The 19,999-nt window shown below is 49.0% G+C and overlaps 1 protein-coding gene across 5 annotated transcripts in view; it reads right to left on the bottom strand.

Annotated features, from left to right (window-relative positions):
• Window positions 1–726: 726 nt before the first annotated feature.
• ece1.L (endothelin converting enzyme 1 L homeolog) overlaps window positions 727–19,999 on the bottom strand; it is a 68,644-nt gene continuing 49,371 nt past the window's right edge. For 4 of the 5 annotated variants that reach the window (XM_041568374.1, XM_041568376.1, XM_041568375.1 and 1 more), the window contains 18 exons: window positions 16,246–16,332; window positions 10,641–10,782; window positions 10,353–10,562; window positions 8,914–9,038; window positions 8,463–8,609; window positions 7,752–7,817; window positions 7,475–7,663; window positions 7,185–7,327; window positions 6,986–7,100; window positions 6,527–6,637; window positions 6,204–6,302; window positions 5,967–6,044; window positions 4,584–4,687; window positions 2,815–2,925; window positions 2,296–2,363; window positions 1,983–2,173; window positions 1,804–1,899; window positions 727–1,692 (listed from right to left, as the gene is read on the bottom strand). In XM_041568374.1, coding sequence (XP_041424308.1) covers window positions 1,516–1,692; window positions 1,804–1,899; window positions 1,983–2,173; window positions 2,296–2,363; window positions 2,815–2,925; window positions 4,584–4,687; window positions 5,967–6,044; window positions 6,204–6,302; window positions 6,527–6,637; window positions 6,986–7,100; window positions 7,185–7,327; window positions 7,475–7,663; window positions 7,752–7,817; window positions 8,463–8,609; window positions 8,914–9,038; window positions 10,353–10,562; window positions 10,641–10,782; window positions 16,246–16,332 — 2,259 coding nt within the window. In that variant the 3' untranslated portion in view covers window positions 727–1,515. 5 annotated transcript variants of the gene reach the window in all.

Here is a 19,999-nt window from a genome sequence, read left to right as displayed (position 1 = left end):
TGCCCCTCAGTATCACATTGTATTTGCTCTCTGTACCTTTAATTAAACCAGACTGGAGTGGAATGGCCCATCTGTCTTTGAGTGGGAGACCCGCCCTCCATAACACCCCAAATTTTCAAGACGGCACAGTGTGGCCCCCAGCATTTCACGACAGGAACAATGTACCCCACTGTCCCATTCTATCATACACCATTGTATTCATTGAATCACATCATATCCTAGGGTTGCACTTACACCATCAGATCCCTTTACAGGAGTTTGGGGTCCATTCACCACAAGGTCAGGGCCCCTCTGTAGCTGGAGAGGCCCCTCCCTGTAACCATTTCGGGTGCAACAAGCTCTAATTAAAGGGGCAGTACACCTTCCTGTGTTGGACAAGGGAACATCCTATTGAGCAGGAGCAGAGTTGCACATGGCTGGTTGGTAACCTGAAAGGCAAGAGGGGTGCACTGAGCACTAACACTGGGGCGAGAGTAAATCAGTTCAGCCCAGTCTGGGTGTCAGTCAATGTCCCGTCTGTGCACGAGATGAGGAGTTGGCAGTTGGGTCTGGATGCCAACAGGTCTGTCTCCAAGTGCCAACTGGACCAACACTATTGGGTGTAGCACCCATTCGCCCCAGTCCTGTGCGGTTAGTCCTCCTCTCAGTTTTGCACAGATTGATTGGAAGACCAATCACCAACCCACCCCCAATATCTCCCGACCCCATAAACACACAGAGCCAAGGTACCAGGGCAGTGTATTTCATTTATTTAACTTGGCACAATCTTGTGATTCCCACCTGGTGCCTCTGCCCACAGGGATAAACCAAGTCATATATAAAGGGGGTTACGGGAGTGTCTTTCAGATAAGCCCTGAGTGTTTGGGGGTACAAGGCAGCCCCTTCGGCACTTTATTTGCCCCCACAACGGTGACATTATTCATTTTGGTACTGGGCACGGTTTCCATAGTGATTAAAAAATAAGAGTGGGGCAATACCATAGGCACATTTATTCCTTCTGGAGCGGGGCAGCCCACCCACAGCTAAAGGCAAACTTCATCTTAGAAAAAGCAGCAGAAAAATCCCCTTTGTATAAATCTGAGGCAGGGGGCGCTATAAATATGTACAAAATCACTTCTATATACACAGGCAATATATGTACAGACCAGCACACAGACACACAATCTGATTGGATGGAGCAGATCATTTCATATGGGGGTGGGAAGCACTTCCCTTTCATACAGTCTGGCAGTGACATGAGAAATGTGAGAGCCTGTCCCTTTAATCAACGTGCGAGTGGCCCCTAGTGCGACGGCTCCGCTACAAGAGTGAACGCACAATATGGCCGCCTCCTCGTGCACTCGGTAGCCTCTCACTAGGACACCAGGAGCTGCGCGTGTGCAGAGAGTGAAAGTGCATAGAAAGGATTTAGTGCATCAGAGAGTTAAGTCTGCGTAAGGAAAGGGGTGGGGGGCTCCCCGAGTGGTCCCTTCCCCCAGTGGTTAAACCTATACACGTGCCATTCCTCGCCGGCCATCACCAGACTTCACACTTCTTCCTGGGGTTCATGGGGGATCCCGGGGGGCACTGGAAATGCTCAGCGAATTCCTTCGAGTTTGACACAGAGCCAATGACGCGGATGCGGGAGGGGCTGTGGGGGTCGGTGATGATCCCCTCGTGTGAGCTTTCTGTGGTGCGCACAGTACACCAGACCTGGGGGTGCAACAGAAAGTGAGTGGGTGACACTAATGTATGTAAGGGGAGAATGCAGGGTGATAGGGTACGGTCTCATAGGGGGGCTCAGCACCTCCACAATACACTTACTTGTGCAAATCCCACAAAGAACAGCTGGTCATTAGAAAGTCCGAGGGAGGGCAAGAGCTTCTCGGCTCCGTTCTTCCTCACCCAGTTCTTGTAGGCCTGCGGGGAGAGACAGCATGAGCCTGAGTATTGGCCTGTGTGTATGGGGACCCCCGTCATGCCCAGCACCCCCCCATACCAACCCGATATGCCGCCTTCAGGCCTCCGTTATCTGCGATGTTCTCCCCCAGGGTCTGCTTCCCATTCACAGCCTCCCCATTGACTGTGTAGTTGCCATACTGCTCCGTGATGCACTCCGTCTGTCTCTTAAAGGCCTCCACCGACGCGTTCTTCCACCAGGGACGAAGGTTCCCATCCTTGTCGTACTCTCGGCCTGCGGAGGAGACATACTTCAACCTCAAATCATCTCACCCCCCAACTCCTCTCAAATCATAACCCCCCACTTGGTTTATTCTCCTTTGTTTCAGCAGGTGGGAGCTGCCATATAGTTTGTACCTTGGTCATCAAAGGCGTGCGTCAGTTCATGGCCAATCACAACGCCGATTCCTCCAAAGTTCTGAGCCCTAATGCAGAACAAAGTCCAGTTTAGCCAGTTGGATTTAGTACAGACACCCCCCCATACAAGTTACCGTATGTGCATTACAGCCCCTGCTAGAAGATCTACGCTCCATAGAAGCAGTGCCCACACCCAGGGGGTCCAAATATTAGCCCACTGGTCACTAGTGCCATCTGCCAACATATCCCTCATGAGCCAGACAAATCCCAAATTGTGCCAAAATACACAACACCCATAAAATGTATTTCCATCTCATGGCCCCCTCTGCCATGGGGCCCCTGACTATACCCCCTCATAGAAGCCCCCTGTAGCCCTCATTCCCGAGTGCCACACGGATTCCCAAGAAGAACAAAACCTCAATTGTGTCCCTCCGATGAATCAGCCAATAGTCAATGCTAATTATTATAGGGCAGGATCCCACCAAATAAACCCCAATGTCCCACGGACCCCACACTTACATGGGGGAGGTGCTGGTGTAGAAGGGGGCCTGCAGGATTCCAGCCGGAAACACAATCTCGTTCTTGGTGGGTGAGTAATAAGCATTGACTGTAGGGGGCGTCATGCTCCACCTGGAATGAGAGAAGAGAATAAGATTCACATGGAGAGAAACAGATGGAGCCATTACACAATTACTGGAACATCACATCAACTAGGGATGCACAGAATCCACTATTTTGGATTTGGCCGAACCCCCAAAACCTTTGCAAAAGATTTGGCCGAATACCGAACCGAATTTGCATAGGGAAATTAGGGGTGGGAAGGGGAAAACATTATTTTACTTCCTTGTTTTGTGACAAAAAGTCACGCAATTTCCCTCCTCACCCCTAATTTGCATATGCAAATTAGGATTTGGTTCGGCCAGGCAGAAGGATTAGCCCGAATCCTGGCTAAATCCCAAACCAAATCCTGGTTCCGGTGCATCCCTACATCATATACACACACAAGCTTTCAGACCATGGATGTTCTATTCCTCTAATGTGTCTGAATCTGGATTGTGTCTGATATCAGGATGTGTGGGCAGGTTTTGTACAGGGGTAGGTTCTATTTGTGCTGGGGAACGTCTCGTTAGTAGTGCTTTTAGGTCTGGAGGCTGTAGAAGTGGTGGGTCTGAGAATTTGCGTCTGAGCCTCTCGTCCTAATGAAGTGTCCCCTGTAGATCCCTGGCTATTGTTCTGAGGGTCTTTAGTTGTGGATTGTATGTGATTGTATGTGATTGTATAGGATTGTATGTGATTGTATAGGATTGTATGTGATTGTATGTGACCACTGGAGGCACTGGATTTATTTCAGGTTGATCTTTATCATATAGAAGTCCTGGTCTCTCTATGAAAGTATTCAGTATTGTATGAATAGTTTATATAAACAAGCTGCTGTGTAGCCATGGGGGCAGTCATTCAAGCACAGGATACACAGTAGATAACAGGTAAGTACTACTATAGTTTATATAAACAAGCTGCTGTGTAGCCATGGGGGCAGTCATTCAAGTACAGGATACACAGTAGATAACAGATAAGTACTACTATAGTTTATATAAACAAGCTGCTGTGTAGCCATGGGGGCAGCCATTCAAGCACAGGATACACAGTAGATAACAGATAAGTACTACTATAGTTTATATAAACAAGCTGCTGTGTAGCCATGGGGGCAGCCATTCAAGCACGGGATACACAGTAGATAACAGATAAGTACTACTATAGTTTATGTATACAAGCTGCTGTGTAGCCATGGGGGCAGCCATTCAAGCACAGGATACACAGTAGATAACAGATAAGTACTACTATAGTTTATATAAAGAAGCTGCTGTGTAGCCATGGGGGCAGCCATTCAAGCACAGGATACACAGTAGATAACGGATACACAGTAGATAACAGATAAGTACTACTATAGTTTATATAAACAAGCTGCTGTGTAGCCATGGGGGCAGCCATTCAAGCACAGGATATACAGTAGATAACAGATAAGTACTACTATAGTTTATATAAAGAAGCTGCTGTGTAGCCATGGAGGCAGGGACTTATGGGAATGTGATAGGGACATTAGATTGTAAGCTCACTGGGGCAAAGACTGATCGGAATGTGACACAGCCCTTAAGACTGCAAGCTCACTGGGACAGTGACTGATAGGAAGGATAACTGCTGTATATAGCTGGTGGATACATAGGAACTATATTAAAGTAAAATGGTGGTGATAGAAAACATGGAAGACACAGGGGCCACGGGGAACCTACTGGTCTTTGCTGGGGGCTTTGCGCAGTTGATCCGAAGTCACTCGGGCTGAGAAGTTGTAGAACCTCATTCCGTTCTCAAAGTAAAGATCATCAGTGACGTCATACTGGGGGAACAAGAGAGTAAAGCAGGGAAAGGGTTACACGGTTACATCCCACATGTTTCTTGGGGGAGGACCTCGGAATAGAAAATTGCCATCCCATGATGCCTTGCTAGAAATGGGGCGGCTCATGTGCAAATGCAGGAGATTGTCTCCGATTGGCTCATCCCAGGGACCAGTTCCGTCTCATTTCATGGGCTTTTCTATAGAGAATCAATCACCCCCCACTGGGTGCTACACCCCCCATATATGTTATATCAGCAAATCCACCATGGACACTGCCCAATCACATTACAGGATAAGAATTTCCCTCTACTTACTGCTACCCAGGCCTTAATCTATGCACTTCCTGCTCCTGGGATGCTGCTCTCTTTCCCATGGATTCACCAGCTACCTGACAGTAGGAAAGATCAGCCCAGAAGCAGAAAGTACTGGGGGATATTGGATCCACTTACCCAGGGGGAGGTTCCTGTCTGACCATGGGAAAGAGAACAGCCCAGGAGCAGGAAGTACAGAGAATCAGAGCTCTGTACCTGGGTAAGTACTGGGGGAGATTGAATTCACTTACCCAGGGGGAGGTTCCTGTCTGACCATGGGAAAGAGAACAGCCCAGGAGCAGGAAGTACAGAGAATCAGAGCTCTGTACCTGGGTAAGTACTGGGGGAGATTGGATTCACTTACCCAGGGGGAGGTTCCTGTCTGACCATGGGAAAGAGAACAGCCCAGGAGCAGGAAGTACAGAGAATCAGAGCTCTGTACCTGGGTAAGTACTGGGGGAGATTGGATTCACTTACCCAGGGGGAGGTTCCTCTCTGACCATGGGAAAGAGAGCAGCCCAGGAGCAGGAAGTACAGAGAATCAGAGCTCTGTACCTGGGTAAGTACTGGGGAGATTGGATTCACTTACCCAGGGGGAGGTTCCTGTCTGACCATGGGAAAGAGAGCAGCCCAGGAGCAGGAAGTACAGAGAATCAGAGCTCTGTACCTGGGTAAGTACTGGGGGAGATTGGATTCACTTACCCCAGGGGGAGGTTCCTGTCTGACCATGGGAAAGAGAACAGCCCAGGAGCAGGAAGTACAGAGAATCAGAGCTCTGTACCAATCACATTAATCCTTTAAGGCAACTAGAGGATCTCCCACTGGGCGAGTGTTTTTTCTTTGCTCAGTGGGTTCCCTTGCAGAAAGTCAAGTTAAATATGGAGAAGACTTGGGGTGCAAATAAAGGCCAGCAAGAGGGGAGCACTTCACTGAAACACCCCACCCTCAGAATCAGCACTCCTACTTACATCATTGAAGACTTTATCCAGTTCCTTGGGGTCCATAATGAAGTTGGGGTACCCAATCATGTCATATATAGCTTCAGCCTGGATAAGAGCACAACTGGGTATGAGAATGGCAAGGTGTGGGTAGAGGGTGGTGGGTCAGTGCTTATCTCATATTCTGGGGGTAGGTTACTTGTATGGCAGCTCCTACAATCACCAGTGAATATTATGGCAGCGTCGGGTACAACAGAAAGGACTCACCTTCTCCCTGGCAGCCCTGCGGGTCTCATCATCCATCCAGCTCAGGGTTTTCAGATTCTCCTCGAATGCCGCCTTTATCTCCTTTATCATTCTCAGCGCCTGGGGGCACAAGAAGCCGATTGGTGCCAGCGATAAACCACTCCCCCAGCATGTGGGTGCCCTGTGGCTCCTCCCATACAATACGGGCTTGGGACCCACCCCAGCTATGAGCCTTGGGTAAATAATAGGGGGCATCTGGGGGCGGGGTATGCACAGGATATAAATCAGGGGCCCTCAGAACCTCAGCTGAAGAGCAAAGGGTTGAACCCAAACACTGGACTTACCTGCACTTTACTGGTCTCGGCGAATGTGGCCTTTACAAACATGGCACCCAGAGCAAAGCCCAGATTATTATCAGTGTCTCTGATGCAGAACTTCCAGCGTGGGAGGCAGGTCTGAGAGGAGAGGGAGGAGTTAATACGGAGGCTCCGACACTGGGAACCTGCTGGATTTTGGCTAAAGTGATATTTCCAACAGGACCCTAATAAGTGCCCTAGTCTCCCACCTGCAAATCCCCCAATCTCACCCCCAGCCTAACTGGCTGCAATAGTTGCTTTAGTCCACAAGGTGGCACTTGCAAGTAAAACAGAGCAGCAGAGGGTGCTCCTATAGAGGGTGCTCCTATAGAGGTCACCTGATCTGAACACGGCAGCACCCACAGATATAAGTATCATTTAGAGGCAGAATGTTTCTCTGAGTAGCTGAGGATGCTGGGAGATGTAGTTCAGTTGATGAGCTCTCACCTTCTTGGTGCCGTACATGACCTCAATTAACTTCTCCTCAGCGTCCTGGAAGCGCTGATCCAGGAAGGAGCTGGTCTTGCGCATCAGGTTCCACATCATGTAGTTATTCAGGATCCTGGGGGGCGGGGACAGGAAAAGACTGAGTTGGTTCTGCTCCTGCCCCCGAGCTGTTACTCCACCCACCAGCCCCGTTTCCTACCTCTTGTCCGTGGAATTGATGAGGCTGGAGACCTCAACCAGATATTCCTTGGCATAAACCACTACCGGTTCCGACTCGTTAATTACCACGGGGTGAAACACCGTCTTCAGGAACGGCATCCAATCAACCGCGGGCACCAGATCCTGCCAGGGGATAATGTACAGTAAATCTCACAGGTGTGCCCACAAACATAGCCAGATTGTGCCAGGCAGATGAGGTAGCAAGAGGCTGCTGGGAGTGCAGGGAGTTGTAGCGGCAGATCCGCAGGGCACAGAGAGGCAAATACCCACCTTTAGTTCCCCCGCCGTCATCTTGTGGTAAATCTGCTCCTCGTCGCGCCGCTTCTCCTGGGGGATGGTGATGTTGGCCAACTTGGTCTCAAAATCCAAGATCTCCTGCATCTGCTCCCGGGTGGAGTTCTCCTCACCCCCCAGCAGTACCCCCAGCTGCACCATGAAGTTTAAATACCCCGTGAGCACCTGCAGAGAAGGGAGGGTCCATGAGGGGCGGGGAAAGATTCCAACCTGCAGCGTATCAGAGAAGCAGTGGGAGGAGTCTGACACTTACCTTCTCATTCATAGTCTTGTTCAGGTAGTACTCCATCGAGGGCAAGCCCAGGCCCGACTGATCTATCTGGAAAGAAGATACGGGGGGTTATAAAGTACTGCCAGACCAGGCTAATCAAGAGGAAGGAGGGGGTGCTCAGCTACAACCAGAATGAACTGATCTAATGGTGTAAATTGGGGGGCTTTAATCTGTAAAGCAGACCACTGCATCAGAGGCCACAAAAGAAGGGATGCAGAACCCAGTCCAGAGCTGGGTTATAAAGAGTATAGGTGCAGTTAGACTACAGACATGGAATGACAAAGTCAGGTGGAGTCAGGCTACAGAGCAGGAAGAAGTCAGGTGGAGTCGGGCTACAGAGTAGGAAGAAGTCAGGTGGAGTCGGGCTACAGAGTAGGAAGAAGTCAGGTGGAGTCGGGCTACAGAGAAGGAAGAAGTCAGGTGGAATCAGGCTACAGAGAAGGAAGTCAGGTGGAGTCGGGCTACAGAGAAGGAAGAAGTCAGGTGGAATCAGGCTACAGAGAAGGAAGTCAGGTGGAGTCGGGCTACAGAGAAGGACGAAGTCAAGTGGAGTCGGGCTACAGAGAAGGAAGAAGTCAGGTGGAATCGGGCTACAGTGAAGGAAGTCAGGTGGAGTCGGGCTACAGAGCAGGATGAAGTCAGGTGGATTTGGGTAAAGAGGTGAGTACAAGCTACAGCCAGACCCGTACTCACCTGAATAACGTTGCTGTTTGAGTTCTTGGAGTCGGCGCTGACGAAGACGGAGAAGAAGGGAGAAGTCCGGTAATGAGCAGTCACCAACTGCAGGGTCTCCTGGAAATTGTCTTTATCCCATGGCCCGATGATACTCCAGCCCCCCAGCTGAAAAGCAAAAACAGATTCACCTGCTGGTTATTTCCCATAATCCTCAGTTATGTCTCTGACACACTCACTATCTGGCCATATTAGGCCACAAATGCCCCTTCAGCAGTAGCCATGAAGCCACCTGGTTCAACAGAACCCCAACCCACATATAAATGGCTAGAAAAAAACCACAAATGGTACACAGGAAGTGCCAGCCCACGAGGAAATCAGAAAAGCCAACATACATATTCCTCCAGTCCCCCAAACCAAGCGTCATGAGGGGGTGCGAGTGATTGGTTGGTGCATCAGTAATGGGCCTCACCTTCTGGATCAGATCCTGCAGGGGTTTGGCCCCGAGCTCTTCAATTTTGGACTCGTTCATACAGGCCTGGAAGTAGCTCTGGGCCTTGTGTTCCGCCGTGCTGCTGGTGTTCATGGTGGAGTTCTCTGTGACGGAAGGAAACACAGACATGAGTGGTACTAGGGGCCAACTGGGCCTATACAGCCTCTATATTACCTAATTTCCCCAGAGTCTCTCCTGATAGTTGATGCCTGGTGTTGGCTGGAGGGGTCGGCACCTCTCCCAATCGTATCTATAGAGAAAATTAGCCAAACAACACAAGCTGGTGTAGCGGGGTTCTCCCCTGCAAGTTTATTTAGTCAAGTGATGTAACATCACTTGACTAAATAAACTTGCAGGGGAGATCCCCGCTACACCAGCTTGTGTTGTTCGGATAATTTTCTCTACCTATACAGCCACTCACAGAGACTTCTGGGCAGGTGGATTAGGGGCCCGTGGGGAACTTCCTGGGACACAGGGGCCCCTGGTTAAAAGCCAGTGATTGGGCAATTCCAGGAATTCAGGATTTGGACTTTTAAATGAGCGGAGCAGAACCAAGTCCTGGAAGTCATGTGACATGAAAGCTCAGGACATTTAATTTAGTTTAATGTGTAAATTAGGTAGGGATGCACTGAAACCCCTGAATCCTTCGCAAGATTCGGCTGAATACCAAACCGAATCCTAATCTGCATATGCAAATTAGGGGTGGGAAGGGGAAACCATTTTTTACTTCCTTGTTTTGGGACAAAAAGTCACAGGATTTCCCTCTCCGCCCCTAATTTGCATATGCAGATTTGGATTTGGTTTGGCCGGGCAGATGGATTGGCTGAATCCTGGATCAGGTGCATCCCTGACATTAGGTTTGGGGTTGACGTTGGACGGGGGGTTAATTTAGAGAATGGGGGCGGTTCCTTATGTCGGGGGACACTACGGGTCCAATAAACTTTATCCTCGGGGAACGAGATGATCTGCTGCCAAATTCCCTTTATATAATGTGGTCTCTGCAACTGAAATTCCCTAAATATTTAAGGAAGCTCCCCCTCCCCCAGCGTGGGAAAGAGGCGCCTGCTCAGAACTCACTAATGACATTCATGTGGCCCCCACGTGTAATCTGGGTCACAGCCTCACCACTGGGTGCCAAACAATGAGCCGGGGGGGGGGGAGGAATTAGAACTGGGTGGAGCCAAACCCCAGCCAATTGTATGATCACAACTTTGGAACTGAGCCCCTCCCCCCCAGACACAAAGTGACTAGTGAAACAGCACATGGGCATTGAAACCTCCCCTCTATTGTTTGTAGCCTTGGGGTGCTCCCATAACCCCCCATTGTGTGTACCAACACAGGCTCCTACATCTCAGTTACCCACACTCTGGCCCCCACACCCTGACAGTGGGGGGCCGAGGGGTAACACTTGCACGCACCCAGTAAGTGCTTCATGATGGCCTGGTTGTGCTCCCACAGCTCATTGAAGGTGCCCCAGCGAGAGTGTCCGTCTGGCACGGGGTTGCCCTTTATCCAGCCCCCGCACGAGTACTGGTAGAAGTCCTGACACGGATCCACGGAGCGGTCGAGGGAGCGGAGGATGGAGCTGGTGACGGAGATGCACGACTCTGACAGACACACGCGGTTACCTGAACACAAACACACGGACAGGTGAGTCCAACCATCCAGGTGCCCCAGAGCCCCTCCCACCCCCTGACTCCACCTACTGTTTCTGTACTGGAGAGACAGGGCCAACAGACTCATGAAGAGCCCAAGAGACATCAGCACCAGCAGCACCAGCAGTCTCTTCTCCACGTGAGTCCTCTCGCTCCAGCAGCCGCTCCGTCGCCCAACTCCTCGCAGGTTCACCTATGGGTTCAATTCAGAACATTAACACAAGGGCGGCAGCAACTGCCAACACTCTGCCAACTGTCAGTCACTGCCAGAGATCCTATAGGAAGTGTCAGACAATGGGAGGAAGCTACGGGCAGAACACGCCTCCATCTCCCGGATTTCTCACCACATTCCTGGGATGTTTCACTGCCGGCGAATGCACCCTGGGAACCTGCAGAGAAAGTGCCACGATCTCACCCACCCAGAGACCTGCCCATAGTCTGTACAGAGAGATCCTATAAAACTATGGCAGCATAGGTATTCCCTGTACTAAGCACAATTCAGCAGGAACAGTCCCTAAGTTTGCTCATAGTCTGTACAGAGAGATCCCATAAAACTATGGCAGCATAGGTATTCCCTGTACTAAGCACAATTCAGCAGGAACAGTCCCTAAGTTTGCTCATAGTCTGTACAGAGAGATCCCATAAAACTATGACAGCATAGGTATTCCCTGTACTAAGCACAATTCAGCAGGAACAGTCCCTAAGTTTGCTCATAGTCTGTACAGAGACATCCCATAAAACTATGGCAGCATAGGTATTCCCCTGTACTAAGCACAATTCAGCAGAAACAGTCCCCTAAGTTTGCTCATAGTCTGTACAGAGAGATCCCATAAAACTATGGCAGCATAGGTATTCCCCTGTACTAAGCACAATTCAGCAGGAACAGTCCCTAAGTTTGCTCATAGTCTGTACAGAGAGATCACATAAAACTATGGCAGCATAGGTATTCCCTGTACTAAGCACAATTCAGCCGGAACAGTCCCTAAGTTTGCTCATAGTCTGTACAGAGAGATCCCATAAAACTATGGCACATAGGTATTCCCTGTACTAAGCACAATTCAGCAGGAACAGTCCCTAAGTTTGCTCATAGTCTGTACAGAGAGATCCCATAAAACTATGGCACATAGGTATTCCCTGTACTAAGCACAATTCAGCAGGAACAGCCCCTAAGTTTGCTCATAGTCTGTACAGAGAGATCACATAAAACTATGGTACATAGGTATTCCCTGTACTAAGCACAATTCAGCAGGAACAGTCCCTAAGTTTGCTCATAGTCTGTACAGAGAGATCCCATAAAACTATGGCACATAGGTATTCCCTGTACTAAGCACAATTCAGCAGGAACAGCCCCTAAGTTTGCTCATAGTCTGTACAGAGAGATCACATAAAACTATGGCAGCATAGGTATTCCCTGTACTAAGCACAATTCAGCAGGAACAGCCCCTAAGTTTGCTCATAGTCTGTACAGAGAGATCACATAAAACTATGGCAGCATAGGTATTCCCTGTACTAAGCACAATTCAGCCGGAACAGTCCCTAAGTTTGCTCATAGTCTGTACAGAGAGATCCCATAAAACTATGGCACATAGGTATTCCCTGTACTAAGCACAATTCAGCAGGAACAGTCCCTAAGTTTGCTCATAGTCTGTACAGAGAGATCCCATAAAACTATGGCACATAGGTATTCCCTGTACTAAGCACAATTCAGCAGGAACAGCCCCTAAGTTTGCTCATAGTCTGTACAGAGAGATCACATAAAACTATGGCAGCATAGGTATTCCCTGTACTAAGCACAATTCAGCCGGAACAGTCCCTAAGTTTGCTCATAGTCTGTACAGAGAGATCCCATAAAACTATGGCACATAGGTATTCCCTGTACTAAGCACAATTCAGCAGGAACAGCCTGTGCAGCTCCATATGCAGATTTAACCCCACTGGATCAACACACAAGGGGCACCTTCTAGGAGCCAGTACTGCAGGTTTGTTTAGGAATAAAGGACAAGTCGAACTGATTAATAGGAACACAAACCGGACTAAACCCCCCAGGAGAGGATCTCAGGGCACATTTCTCAGATCTGCCCCCAGCACTGATACAGCTCAGATTTCCCTGCCTGACACAGGAGGAATGTGCTGTTATTGTGTCCCACTCCCCCTCAAATTGCAGGGATTCCTCCCTCTCTTCCCTCCCAGCATGCACTTCTGCAAGACACAGGAGCTGACACAATAAGGAATAGACACCTGGCGGGATGGGGTCATAGAGGGAATTTGTCTGCGGGTGTCATGGAAACCACCAGATGAGGCTCTAATGGAAAGGGGCCGCGATGTGATAAGGCTGGTTGTCCAATCAGATCCTTCTCCCCATCTGAGTCTTTTTATATGGAGTCCCCTATGTACTGAGCACTCACACACAGGGGGAACAGACAGTGCAGGAAATGGGATTAGGGGATATGGGAGAGGAGGTTTCTTTCCCACAGAGCTCACAGTCTACTTGGGACAGGAAACGGCACAATTATATGAGAATAGGCCGACCCATAAAGTGTCAAGATTGGACCAAATACAGCAACAAAGCTCCAAGAGGAGCAATCTGGAATATGTGACACCCCAATGTTTCTATATGTCTGTAACCTTGTTATGAGCTAAGGGGGCCCAGTCTGAAGGTCAGTTAGGGGGAGATTTGGGGTGAGTGATTATTTGTACCCTGGGTACCCCTGGAACTATAGCAGGGTGACACCCCAATGTTTCTATATATCTGTAACCTTGTTATGAGCTAAGGGGACCCAGTCTGAAGGTCAGTTAGGGGGAGATTTGGGGTGAGTGTTTATTTGTACCCTGGGTACCCCTGGAACTATAGCAGGGTGACTGTTACCCCAATGTTTCTATATATCTGTAACCTTGTTATGAGCTAAGGGGGCCCAGTCTGAAGGTCAGTTAGGGGGAGATTTGGGGTGAGTGATTATTTGTACCCTGGGTACCCCTGGAACTATAGCAGGGTGACACCCCAATGTTTCTATATATCTGTAACCTTGTTATGAGCTAAGGGGACCCAGTCTGAAGGTCAGTTAGGGGGAGATTTGGGGTGAGTGTTTATTTGTACCCTGGGTACCCCTGGAACTATAGCAGGGTGACTGTTACCCCAATGTTTCTATATGTCTGTAACCTTGTTATGAGCTAAGAGGGCCCAGTCTGAAGGTCAGTTAGGGGGAGATTTGGGGTGAGTGTTTATTTGTACCCTGGAACTATAGCAGGGTGACACCCCAATGTTTCTATATATCTGTAACCTTGTTATGAGCTAAGGGGGCCCAGTCTGAAGGTCAGTTAGGGGGAGATTTGGGGTGAGTGCTTATTTGTACCCTGGGTACCCCTGGAACTATAGCAGGGTGACTGTTACCCCAATGTTTCTATATATCTGTAACCTTGTTATGAGCTAAGGGGGCCCAGTCTGAAGGTCAGTTAGGGGGAGATTTGGGGTGAGTGTTTATTTGTACCCTGGGTACCCCTGGAACTATAGCAGGGTGACACCCCAATGTTTCTATATATCTGTAACCTTGTTATGAGCTAAGGGGGCCCAGTCTGAAGGTCAGTTAGGGGGAGATTTGGGGTGAGTGCTTATTTGTACCCTGGGTACCCCTGGAACTATAGCAGGGTGACTGTTACCCCAATGTTTCTATATATCTGTAACCTTGTTATGAGCTAAGGGGGCCCAGTCTGAAGGTCAGTTAGGGGGAGATTTGGGGTGAGTGTTTATTTGTACCCTGGGTACCCCTGGAACTATAGCAGGGTGACACCCCAATGTTTCTATATATCTGTAACCTTGTTATGAGCTAAGGGGGCCCAGTCTGAAGGTCAGTTAGGGGGAGATTTGGGGTGAGTGCTTATTTGTACCCTGGGTACCCCTGGAACTATAGCAGGGTGACTGTTACCCCAATGTTTCTATATATCTGTAACCTTGTTATGAGCTAAGGGGACCCAGTCTGAAGGTCAGTTAGGGGGAGATTTGGGGTGAGTGCTTATTTGTGTCCTGGGTACCCCTGGAACTATAGCAGGGTGACACCCCAATGTTTCTATATATCTGTAACCTTGTTATGAGCTAAGGGGGCCCAGTCTGAAGGTCAGTTAGGGGGAGATTTGGGGTGAGTGCTTATTTGTACCCTGGGTACCCCTGGAACTATAGCAGGGTGACTGTTACCCCAATGTTTCTATATATCTGTAACCTTGTTATGAGCTAAGGGGACCCAGTCTGAAGGTCAGTTAGGGGGAGATTTGGGGTGAGTGCTTATTTGTGTCCTGGGTACCCCTGGAACTATAGCAGGGTGACACCCCAATGTTTCTATATATCTGTAACCTTGTTATGAGCTAAGGGGGCCCAGTCTGAAGGTCAGTTAGGGGGAGATTTGGGTGAGTGCTTATTTGTACCCTGGGTACCCCTGGAACTATAGCAGGGTGACACCCCAATGTTTCTATATATCTGTAACCTTGTTATGAGCTAAGGGGGCCCAGTCTGAAGGCCAGTTAGGGGGAGATTTGGGGTGAGTGATTATTTGTACCCTGGGTACCCCTGGAACTATAGCAGGGTGACTGTTACCCCAATGTTTCTATATATCTGTAACCTTGTTATGAGCTAAGGGGACCCAGTCTGAAGGTCAGTTAGGGGGAGATTTGGGGTGAGTGCTTATTTGTGTCCTGGGTACCCCTGGAACTATAGCAGGGTGACACCCCAATGTTTCTATATATCTGTAACCTTGTTATGAGCTAAGGGGGCCCAGTCTGAAGGTCAGTTAGGGGGAGATTTGGGGTGAGTGCTTATTTGTGCCCTGGGTACCCCTGGAACTATAGCAGGGTGACTGTTACAAGCTTTGGGGTACAATACATGGGACGAGGCTCTCACAGGATGGAAGTGAGGGAACACTAATAAGGGGGGGGGGTGAAACTCATGTTTCCCCCTTCCCCTCAGGTAATAGGATTAAGGGCCCGGCTCTAATTTCCCAGTGAGTCGCACAATCCCATAAAACCCCATGCTGCTCCCTCTCTCCTGATGTTTAAACTGAAAGACTGACTGAGTTTGGGGGGCAGGTCATATACACGTCAGACCACAGTTCGGCTCCTGATTAACAAGGGACCCATATTATGATGCGCTGAGACTCAGCCGGATTAGGGGGAGACTGGTGGGAGGAGAAGCCTGCAGGGAGTTTCTGGCCCAGGCAAGTGATTCCGTCCAATCACTGGAGGTTTTATCAGGAAGGAGATTCTGCTGGTGTTTATGCGACTCCCCAACACTCCTACATTTCCATGTGGTGACCAGGTGGGACCTTTGCTCTAAAGGGCAGATAAAGCCAATGAATGGCAGCCATTCCTTCCATATGGGGAGGAGGAGGGGGGGGTAACTATATTGTATAAAATATACTGTATATTTCTGCACAAAAATCAGCCCCACGTAACTAACACCTCCGCGGTGTGTTACTTAAACGAAGGGACAATCAGTGTGACAGCTCCCACCCAAACACAATCCCAAACTCAGTATAAAGGGCAAATACACTCAGTAGCAGGGGCCCTGGTCAAATTGGGAAATCGTGAGGGGGTATTAACCCTCGCTGCTCAGGGGCCCATAAGAAAGAAGCTCCAGCCCATGCACACCCAGGGGCCCCACATGAGGACTTACCTGGAGGCCGTTGGGATAGACCTCTCCTTCCCCCAGGGAATCCACCAAGTCCTCCTCGTCCAGCGTGGCCCTCTTATACGCCGACATCTGAAAGGAGAAATGTCCCACAGATTCTCTTAGCGCTTCCATTCCCAGCAGCCAACGGGGCCCTCACTCTCCTACCCAGCAGCCCCTCTCACACATGGCCCTTGAGTACAGGGGGGGGATTTACGACAAGAGGAGACCACCCAGACTTCCTAGGGGACACTCAGCCACTGGGGGTCTGCTTGCGGGGGCTACAAAGGCAAATGGAGGCGTTGGCCCCTGGTGTATTTAGGGCCCACATTCCAGGGCAGGACTTGAAAGGGCAGAAATGAGGGTAAAGTTTTCATGTCGCTCCCTCTCTCAGCAACTTGTCTTAGCCCCTCCCCCTCCTATTATTTAGTGTTTGGGGTGGGGACCAAACCACTGAGACACACATGTAGGGGGAGGATGGGCTCTCACTATTAACCCCATGCAGTCCTACAGGCTCCTGTTAACCTGTTGCCCTGACACTCCGTATTAACTCCCTGCAGCCTGGAGTTAGGGAGAAAAACACAGAATCCCAATGAATCAGACACATGATGGCCATCCTCAGGTCCCCATATATGCTATTTACTCCCATAGATCCCAAAAACAAATGATTAAACCCCCAGTGCAACCGCCAGGACCCAACTCACAGCCAAAAAATTCATCCTTAATTACAGCCTAGTTAACCCTGTGTAGTTCACTTCTCCCACAAAGAGTCAGGTGACCCATCTGCCCACATTCATTTCCTGGAAGGAAAGACTCACCCCTTCCATTTAAAGGGAATGTAAACCCAAACACTTTTTGTATAATTAAAGAAAATACAGTTGCAATAAAATTATTGTGCCTTTCTGGGTGAGATACAATGTAACCAGCAGAGACTGTAACCCCCGTAATACAATGTAACCAGCAGAGACTGTAACCCCCAGTGATACAATGTAACCAGGAGAGACTGTAACCCCCGTGATACAATGTAACCAGCAGAGACTGTAACCCCAGTGATACAATGTAACCAGCAGAGACTGTAACCCCCAGTGATACAATGTAACCAGAGACTGTAACCCCCGTGATACAATGTAACCAGCAGAGAGACTGTAACCCCCGTGATACAATGTAACCAGCAGAGAGACTGTAACCCCAGCGATACAATGTAACCAGTAGAGGGACTGTAACCCCCATGATACAATGTAACCAGCAGAGAGAGAGAGAGAGAGAGAGAGAGAGAGAGAGAGAGAGAGACTGTAACCCCAGTGATACAATGTAACCAGAGACTGTAACCCCCGTGATTCAATGTAACCAGCAGAGAGACTAACCCCAGCGATACAATGTAACCAGTAGAGGGACTGTAACCCCCATGATACAATGTAACCAGCAGAGAGAGAGAGAGAGAGACTGTAACCCCAGTGATACAATGTAACCAGAGACTGTAACCCCCGTGATACAATGTAACCAGCAGAGAGACTGTAACCCAGCGATACAATGTAACCAGTAGAGGGACTGTAACCCCCATGATACAATGTAACCAGCAGAGAGAGAGAGACTGTAACCCCAGTGATACAATTTAACCAGAGACTGTAACCCCCGTGATTCAATGTAACCAGCAGAGAGACTGTAACCCCCGGGATACAATGTAACCAGCAGAGACTGTAACCCCCAGTGATACAATGTAACCAGCAGAGAGACTAACCCCAGCGATACAATGTAACCAGTAGAGGGACTGTAACCCCCATGATACAATGTAACCAGCAGAGAGAGAGAGACTGTAACCCCAGTGATACAATGTAACCAGAGACTGTAACCCCCGTGATACAATGTAACCAACAGAGAGACTAACCCCAGCGATACAATGTAACCAGTAGAGGGACTGTAAACCCCATGATACAATGTAACCAGCAGAGAGAGAGAGAGAGAGAGAGAGAGACTGTAACCCCAGTGATACAATGTAACCAGAGACTGTAACCCCCGTGATACAATGTAACCAGAGACTGTAACCCCCGTGATACAATGTAACCAGCAGAGAGATTAACCCCAGCGATACAATGTAACCAGTAGAGGGACTGTAACCCCCATGATACAATGTAACCAGCAGAGAGAGAGAGAGAGAGAGAGAGAGACTAACCCCGGTGATACAATGTAACCAGAGACTGTAACCCCCGTGATACAATGTAACCAGAGACTGTAACCCCCGTGATACAATGTAACCAGCAGAGAGATTAACCCCAGCGATACAATGTAACCAGTAGAGGGACTGTAACCCCCATGATACAATGTAACCAGCAGAGAGAGAGAGACTGTAACCCCAGTGATACAATGTAACCAGAGACTGTAACCCCCGTGATTCAATGTAACCAGCAGAGAGACTGTAACCCCCAGTGATACAATGTAACCAGCAGAGAGACTAACCCCAGCGATACAATGTAACCAGTAGAGGGACTGTAACCCCCATGATACAATGTAACCAGCAGAGAGAGAGAGAGAGAGAGAGAGAGAGAGAGAGACTAACCCCGGTGATACAATGTAACCAGTAGAGGGACTGTAACCCCCATGATACAATGTAACCAGCAGAGAGAGAGAGAGAGAGAGAGAGAGAGAGAGAGACTAACCCCAGCGATACAATGTAACCAGTAGAGGGACTGTAACCCCCATGATACAATGTAACCAGCAGAGAGAGAGAGAGAGAGAGAGAGAGAGAGAGAGAGAGAGACTGTAACCCCAGTGATACAATGTAACCAGAGACTGTAACCCCCGTGATTCAATGTAACCAGCAGAGAGACTAACCCCAGCGATACAATGTAACCAGTAGAGGGACTGTAACCCCCATGATACAATGTAACCAGCAGAGAGAGAGAGAGAGAGACTGTAACCCCAGTGATACAATGTAACCAGAGACTGTAACCCCCGTGATACAATGTAACCAGCAGAGAGACTAACCCCAGTGATACAATGTAACCAGTAGAGGGACTGTAACCCCCATGATACAATGTAACCAGCAGAGAGAGAGAGACGGTAACCCCAGTGATACAATGTAACCAGCAGAGAGAGAGAGAGAGAGAGAGAGAGAGAGAGAGCGAGAGAGAGAGAGCGAGAGAGAGAGAGACTGTAACCCTCGTGATACAATGTAACAAGCAGGGGAACTGACTTCTCATATTTCAGGAGTGAGAAGCAGCAGTGCAGAGCCAGACATCCACTGGCCAATAACAATTACAGTTACACTATGAGCAGTAGTGTAACTTCACCGCAAAAATGGCGCCCATAGACTAATGGGTGATAAATGTGCATCAAAAAAAATGTATCGCCCATAGATTTCAATGCATTGAATTTTTGGCAAATCGAAACGGGTCAGATTCACCCACTACTACTAATGAGCAGTGAGTGAATATCGGGCAGCTATTCAAAATGAAACTGTCATTAGGAAACATTTACTTCCCCTTTGTTTGGGGTGCGCTGAATATCCATGCTCCTGTGCAGCAATGCAAGGGTTAACGGGCTCTATTCTGCCCTGCGGGTCTGTACTTGTGAGCTCAATGTAACATTAGGAAATACTGGGCCTGATCCGCTGCACAGCAAACACCCTGCGGGCAACTAATCTCAGAGCTGCCAATAATAACTACCCTGGGGCAAAACTGCACAAAGTAGCACCGGGCAAGGTTAAATGGTTACAGTGTCTGCCCCTCTCATATTACACACACACAAGGGAAGTGAGTAGTAG

This window comes from Xenopus laevis, chromosome 7L (assembly GCF_017654675.1).
Source record: "Xenopus laevis strain J_2021 chromosome 7L, Xenopus_laevis_v10.1, whole genome shotgun sequence".
In the NCBI taxonomy this organism is placed as follows: domain Eukaryota; kingdom Metazoa; phylum Chordata; class Amphibia; order Anura; family Pipidae; genus Xenopus; species Xenopus laevis.
Note: the sequence above shows the minus strand (reverse complement) of the source record. Positions and strands in the feature narration are given on the sequence as shown.